Below are 6,432 nucleotides of genomic sequence, written 5' to 3'. Positions count from 1 at the left end.
CTATCTTGGCTCTTTCCGAAAAATTCAAAGAGGTATTTTAAACTATTTGATAACTAGGAGTACTTAGTTGATACATATATCTATATTATAATTAATATACTTGAATAGTAATTGGGTCAAATTCATATTTTTTTAATAACCCTTACCATTTGACTATATAATTAAAACAGATTAGTTAGGTTATTTTAGGAGAAGAGAAAAAAAAATTTAGAAATTACCTGGAGGCGAGAGAGGACCAAACGGCCGCGACGAACATTGAATTCCAGGTAAACTTATCCAAATTAATTCATGTTTATATATAATTGTATGGTGCATTTGTAGTAATATATCAAAATGAGATTGTTAGAGATGATTTAATTGTAGGATAGTTACTAATGCATATTTTATTAAATTCAAAGTGACATAGGGTTGATTGGGATAATGATGACCAATGATTAGTTAATCATTGGAGCATTGAATTTCTCATGCATTTATAAGCATAATTCTTTAAAAAAAAATAAGATACTTGGCATTATCCATTTGAAGAAAAGGAAAAAACGTGTTCTCCGGCATTACTGTATTTCTTGATGTTCTTAATTAATTCTTAATTGTATTTATTTTATTAAATTATGATACTAGTTTTTGATATATTGAGATAGATAATTAATTATTAGGTGTATATTGTATGATTTAACATTGAATTTTAGGGTATTTGGAGAGGTTAAAGATAAGTTCTTGGCTTGAAATTTAGCAAGTACGATAATTTTGGCATACAAATTATATCAAGATTTGGAGCTTGATTAGAAGTATGAGTGAATTTTTTTGGGTCTATGATAGGCACATAATAATATAAATGTCTACAAACTCGCTTACTTATGAATATTGCATCATTCGTAGATCGTGAACATTACGAAACTTTGTAAAAAGGAAGGAACTATCTTAAAGATTCGTGACACGAATTCGGCACTTGAGGTATGTTAAGACTTTTTAGACTTGTTGAAGGAAGTTTTCCTAATTAAGAAAAAAAAATGAAATAGACGATGGGTAAGGGCGAAAGATGGGGGATCTCGTATCAATGGTGTAACGGGCATTGGTACGAGTACCGGTGTTATAAAAGGGAAAGTTACTACTATAGAATGTGGATTGAAAATTGAAAATGCCAAAGCATATGGGCATTAGCTGATGTATTATTGACTTGAAATCCTTGTGTGATTGTGTTTTCTTTGTTACACCCGTATAGTTGTTATTATTGAGGTGGTTATGTATTATGTTCATATTGATTGATTGAGATGCGTCATCATCCCCTATATTGAAATAATATTGTGCACATGCATAGACATGAGACTGAGTATAAGTTGGGCACTTGGGGATCGTCCGTGCTGGGGATGGTGAGAAGTTAAGATTGTAATTTTGCCACGTGGAGACCGTCCGTGCGAAAATTGTTTGATATTATGATAGTGCGTTGAGATCGTATGCACAGTCACGTGGAGATCGTCCGTGTCGGTATATGGACCTCGCGAGTCCCCCATGGATCATGAAGTCTCGATGTACTTCCGAGGAGTATCATGTATATACGGTTGAGTGAGTACTGGGTATTCTTAAACGATTCATTACATGGTATCATATTGCATTGCATTTCATCACATCATCTATTTTTGATGATTATGTGTTTTGTTTGGTGTTTGGAAGGTACTTGATGTTTGATTACCTTTATTGATGAACTTAAATAGTGAGTGTAATATATATATATATATACTTATATAATTTATGAATTTTTTTTATAAACTCCCCTTACTACTTCTTCGTTGTTGGTCAATGAGACGTACTCAGTACACGTGGTTTCGTACTCATACTACACTTGTTGCACTCTTTATGATGCAGATTCGATTCCGAGTAGGAGCACATCTCGAGGAGCATTTTGAGTCCGAGTTTGGAGTGTCTTGGAGTTGTGGTGAGCTGCTTGGCTGTTCCGTGGCCCACACCTCCCGCTATTTTTTACGTATTCTGTTATTCAGTATTCAGACAGGATATCCCTTATTTTAGATTTGTCATTTTAGTTTCAGACTTGCATCGTATTCTAGAAGCTCTTGTACTTATGACACCAATTCTTGGGTAGTATTTTTTTCAGTTTTCCGCATTCGTACTTATAAGGAACTCAATATTGAAGATTTGGCTTATTGTTTTTTTTTCACTCATTAGTTAGTTAAGTTTGATAAAATATGTTGGTTGGCTTACCTATTGGTTGGGAATATAGGTGCCATCACGACTCGTGATTTTTGGGTCGTGACAAATTTGGTATCAGAGCCCTAGGTTCATCGGTCTCAAGAGTACAAGAGCAATGTCTAGTAGAGTCTTGCGGATCGGTATGAAGACGTCCATACCTATCTTCGTGAGGCTATAGGACATTTAGGAAATATTCTGTTCTTTTATTCATTATCGTGCACACTTGACCTTGTAGAAATTCTAATATTGATATCTCATTCTCTCTCAGATGGCGAGGAATCGTACATCGGCAAGTGGTGGTTAGGATCCTATTCCTGCGCCTCCTTCTAGGAACAGTATCCGAGGTAGAGGTAGGGGACGAGCTCGAGGTCGGGGTAGGGGCCGTATTGCAGCACCTGTGGATGGTCAAGTACCAATAGCTACCCAGGGCCGTGATAGGACCGTACCTCCTGATGCAGAGGTTATTCATGGGGACGTGCAAGATCGTGTCGAGGGGGATGGGCCAGCTCAGGCTCCACCCAGTACTATTGCCCCCCCCTGTGCTTCAAGATACCTTGGCTCGTATGTTAGGAATCCTAGAGGGGATGGCCCAGGCAGGAGCTTTGCCTGTCACTTCTGATGGCTCACAGACACGTGTTGGAGGCCAAACTCCAGACCCGATAGTTGCTCCAGATTCTCAGACTCCCATGACTCAGCCACCTGCCGCCGTAGCTCCTCATTTGGATAGTATGGAGTTTCCAGATATGACATCACATTTGGTGAACAGGCATTCTATGACTATTGATGAGCAAAAGATGTTTGGGAGGTTCAGACTAATGAATCCTCCTACTTATACTGGTGACTTAGCTGAGGATGCATATGAATATATAGTTAGTTGTCATAAGAGGTTGCATAATCTTGGATTAGTGGAGTCTCATGGAGTTTACTACACAGCGTTTCAGATGACTGGCGCTACGAAGCAGTGGTGGACGAATTATATTAGTAGTAGGCCAGCTGGATCCCATCCATTATCCTGGACTCAGTTTACTCAGGTATTTCTATCCAAATTTGTTCCACGCAGTGAAAGGGAGCGCAAGAGGGCCGAGTTTGAGGGTTTGCAGCAAAATGGTATGTCAGTTGCAGAGTATGAGGGTAAATTTCATGCCTTGGCTAGGCATGATTCGATGATACTTCCCACAGAGACTGAGAGAGTGAGAAGTTTTGTTAAGGTGCTGATTATTCCGATCCGTCTAGGAGTTTCTCAGGTTGCTGCTTCTGGTGTTCCATTCTAGAAAGTGCTAGATGCTGCTAAGGAGTTGGAGATGATTCGGCGTGAGGGATTTTAGCAGCGAGAGGGAAAGAGGACTCGTTATTCAGGTGATTATGGTGGTGCTCCGCCTAGGAGTCGGGGTTACTTGGGCAGAGGTTATCACCTTCAGTCCAGCAGACCCATTCATGCTGCTATACCAACGTTTGACGCTGGTTACGCTTGGCATAAATCTTCGAGCTCGGTGCATACTTCGCAGGGTTCACCTTCTAGACCTGTAGTTCGTGGAGGGCATTCTGGTCATTCAGGTTCCTCTCATCAGCCTGCGTCTCGTACGGGCTGTTTTGAGTGTGGTGATATGGGAAACTTTGTGAGAGATTACCCTAGGGCCAGACGTGATGGCTTACATCAAGGTTCTCAGGCTTCGACTTCTAGGGCTGCACAACCTCCGGCTAGGGGTGGTGCACAGAATGGTAGAGGTGGTTCTCATTCAGGTAGAGGTGGTTTTCTTTCTGGTCGAGGTGGTGGTCGTGGGGTTCACAATCTGATGGAGCTCATTCTCACTGTTATGCTTTTCCAGGTAGGCCAGAGGCTAAAGCCTTAGATGCTGTTATCACAGGTATTATTTTGGTTTGTCATCGACCAGCTACTGTATTATTTGATCCAGGCTCTACTTATTCTTATGTGTCCACATATTTTGCTCCTAGTCTAGATATATTGTGTGAGTCTCTTGATTTGCCGATACGTGTTTCTACTCCTGTGGGGGATTTTGTAGTTGTAGATCGGGTGTATCGATTATGTACTGCTACTTTGATGGTGTATGACACTCATGCATATTTAAAGGTCTTAGATATGATAGATTTTGATGTGATTCTAGGTATGGATTGGTTATCTTCTTACTACGCAATTTTAGATTGTCATGCCAAGACCATCACTTTAGCTATGCCTGGAATTCCTATAGTAGAATGGAGAGGTTCTCTTAGTCACCCTTCTAAGGGTGTGATATCATTCCTTAAGGCTCGTCCATTGGTACAGAGAGGATGTGTGGCTTACTTGGCCCATATTCTAGATACTAGTATTGAGACTCCTATGCTTAGTCTATTCCAGTAGTGAGTGAATTTTCAGAAGTATTTCCGACCGATTTGCCAGGTCTTCCACCAGATCGTGATATTGATTTTTGTATTGATGTGGAGCCAGGCACTCGGCCTATTTCCATTCCTTCTTATCGTATGGCACCGGCTGAATTGAAAGAGTTGAAGGGGCAGTTGCAGGATTTGTTGAGCAAAGGTTTTATTAGACCGAGTGTATCTCATTGGGGTGCTCCAGTGTTATTTGTGAATAAGAAAGATGGATCTATCCGTATGTGTATTGACTATCGACAATTCAACAAGGTGACCATACGAAATAAGTACCCGATACCTCGTATTGATGAATTATTTGATCAGTTGCAGGGTGCTTCAGTTTTCTCCAAGATTGATTTGAGATCTGGCTATCATCAGCTAAAGGTTAGGGCGGAGGATATCCCTAAGATAGCTTTTCGAACATGTTATGGCCATTACGAGTTTTTGGTGATGTCTTTTGGATTGACTAATGCCCCTGCAGCTTTTATGGACTTGATGAATGGAGTTTTCAGACCGTATTTGGATTCCTTTGTTATTGTCTTCATAGATGATATATTGATATACTCACGCACTAAGGAGGAACATGAACATCATTTGAGGATCGTGCTTGGGATTCTAAAGGAGAAGAAGCTTTATGCAAAGTTTTCAATGTGTGAGTTTTGGCTTAGTTCTGTAGCATTCTTGGGACATGTAGTGTCCAAGGAGGGTATCATGGTGGATCCTAAGAATATTGAGACGGTTAGAGATTGGGTCAGACCTGCTTCAGTTACTGAGATTCAGAGTTTCTTGGGCCTTGCAGGTTATTATCGACGGTTTGTTGAGGGTTTCTCATCCATTGCATCTCCATTAACTAGATTGACACAGAAGGAGGTGACTTTTCAGTGGTCTGACGAATGTGAGGTTAGTTTCCAAAAGCTCAAGACATTATTGACTACTGCTCCGATTTTGACCCTACCCGTGGAGGAAGAGGGTTTTGTTGTATATTGTGATGCTTCTCGGATTGGTCTTGGTTGTGTATTAATGCAGAAGGGAAAAGTGATAGCTTATGCTTTGAGACAGTTGAAGGTTCATAAGAAGAATTATCCTATTCATGATTTTGAGTTGGCGGCTGTCGTGTTTGCATTGAAAATTTGGAGGCATTATCTTTATGGTGTGCATTGTGAGGTGTCCAAGGATCGTCGTAGCCTCCAATATATATTCAATCAGAGAGATCTGAATTTGAGACAGCGGAGATGGTTGGAGTTGCTCAAGGACTAGGACATGACTATTCTTTATCATCAAGGCAAGGCAAATGTTGTAGCAGATGCCTTGAGTCGAAAGGCGGTAAGTATGGGTAATCTAGCCATGTTACAGGTCGACGAGCGTCCTTTAGCTAGGGATGTCCATTCCTTGGCCAATAGCTTTGTGAGATTTGATATTTCAGAATCTGATAAGTTGTTGGCTTATATGGAGGCTAGGTCATCCTTGTTGGAGAAGATTCGGGCTCAACAGTTTGATGATGGTGATTTATGTAAGATTAGGGACAAGGTGTTAAAAGGAGAAGCCAAGGTTGCACTCTTTATAGTGAGGGAGTTTTGAGGATTAAGGGTCGTATATGTGTTCCTCGTACAGGTGATTTGACTAGATTGATCATGGAGGAGGCTCATAGTTCGAGGTACTCTAGTCATCCGGGGGCTACTAAGATGTATCGTGACTTGAAGCAACATTATTGGTGGTGTTGTATGAAGAGGGACATAGTAGATTTTGTATCCCATGTCTGAATTGTCAACAAGTGAAGTATGAACACCAAAAGCCTGGAGGTGTGACATAGAGGATGCCTATACCTGAGTGGAAGTGGCAGCGTATTGCTATGGACTTTAAGGT

The 6,432-nt window shown here is 40.6% G+C and overlaps 1 protein-coding gene across 1 annotated transcript; it reads left to right on the top strand.

Moving 5' to 3' along the window:
* Nucleotides 1–2,669: 2,669 nt before the first annotated feature.
* Nucleotides 2,670–6,147, top strand: LOC107027624. The gene is made up of 6 exons (XM_015228736.1): nucleotides 2,670–3,446; nucleotides 3,531–3,942; nucleotides 4,029–4,477; nucleotides 4,546–4,839; nucleotides 4,948–5,719; nucleotides 5,852–6,147. Exons 1-6 carry the CDS (start codon nucleotides 2,670–2,672, stop codon nucleotides 6,145–6,147), a joined length of 3,000 nt encoding a protein of 999 aa, XP_015084222.1.
* Nucleotides 6,148–6,432: the final 285 nt, after the last annotated feature.

This window comes from Solanum pennellii, chromosome 8 (genome assembly GCF_001406875.1).
Source record: "Solanum pennellii chromosome 8, SPENNV200".
Lineage (NCBI taxonomy): Eukaryota > Viridiplantae > Streptophyta > Magnoliopsida > Solanales > Solanaceae > Solanum > Solanum pennellii.
Note: the sequence above shows the minus strand (reverse complement) of the source record. Positions and strands in the feature narration are given on the sequence as shown.

Excerpts from the sequence above, each read along its gene's own strand:
- LOC107027624 (XM_015228736.1), top strand. The coding sequence starts at position 2,670 with ATGGGGACGTGCAAGATCGTGTCGAGGGGGATGGGCCAGCTCAGGCTC. Across the intron at positions 3,447-3,530 it reads TCCGTCTAGGAGTTTCTCAG|CGAGAGGGAAAGAGGACTCG; the intron begins GTTGCTGCTTCT and ends GGATTTTAGCAG. Across the intron at positions 4,840-4,947 it reads ACTATCGACAATTCAACAAG|CTAAAGGTTAGGGCGGAGGA; the intron begins GTGACCATACGA and ends GGCTATCATCAG.